At 58.8% G+C, this 413-nt stretch overlaps 1 protein-coding gene across 1 annotated transcript in view; it reads right to left on the reverse strand.

Moving 5' to 3' along the window:
- LOC107714299 (DNA translocase FtsK 1-like) overlaps window positions 1-413 on the reverse strand; it is a 9,912-nt gene that overhangs the window by 8,275 nt on the left and 1,224 nt on the right. The window contains exon 3 of the mRNA XM_016520111.1: window positions 254-394. Coding sequence (XP_016375597.1) covers window positions 254-394 — 141 coding nt within the window. The remainder of the gene's footprint in view (window positions 1-253; window positions 395-413) is intronic.

Below are 413 nucleotides of genomic sequence, written 5' to 3' on the forward strand. Positions count from 1 at the left end.
CGGCCTCCATGGCTGTGACAGGGCAGACTGTGAGTTCATGAACGGCCTCCATGGCCGTGACAGGACAGACAGTGAGTTCGGGAACGGCCTCCGTGGTTGTGACAAGACAGTCAGTGAGTTCGTGAACTGCCTCCATGGCCGTGACAGGGCAGACAGTGAGTTCGTGAACGGCCTCCGTGGCCGTGACAAGACAGTCTGTGAGTTCAGAAGCGGACGCCACCACCTCAGGAGGTTCTGCAGTGGATGCCGCCACCTCTGGAGGTTCTGCAGCGGGTTCAGGCACAGGAAAGGCACTTGAAACGGACTCGTGGATAGGAGAGGCCTCTGAGACAGACTCATAGGCAGGAGATGCCTCTGGGGCAGATTCAAGGACAGAAGAGGCCTCAGGAGCAGACTCGTGGACAGAAAAGGCC

Source organism: Sinocyclocheilus rhinocerous, unplaced genomic scaffold (assembly GCF_001515625.1).
Source record: "Sinocyclocheilus rhinocerous isolate Xijiao unplaced genomic scaffold, SAMN03320098_v1.1 scaffold1983, whole genome shotgun sequence".
Taxonomy (NCBI): Eukaryota; Metazoa; Chordata; class Actinopteri; order Cypriniformes; family Cyprinidae; genus Sinocyclocheilus; species Sinocyclocheilus rhinocerous.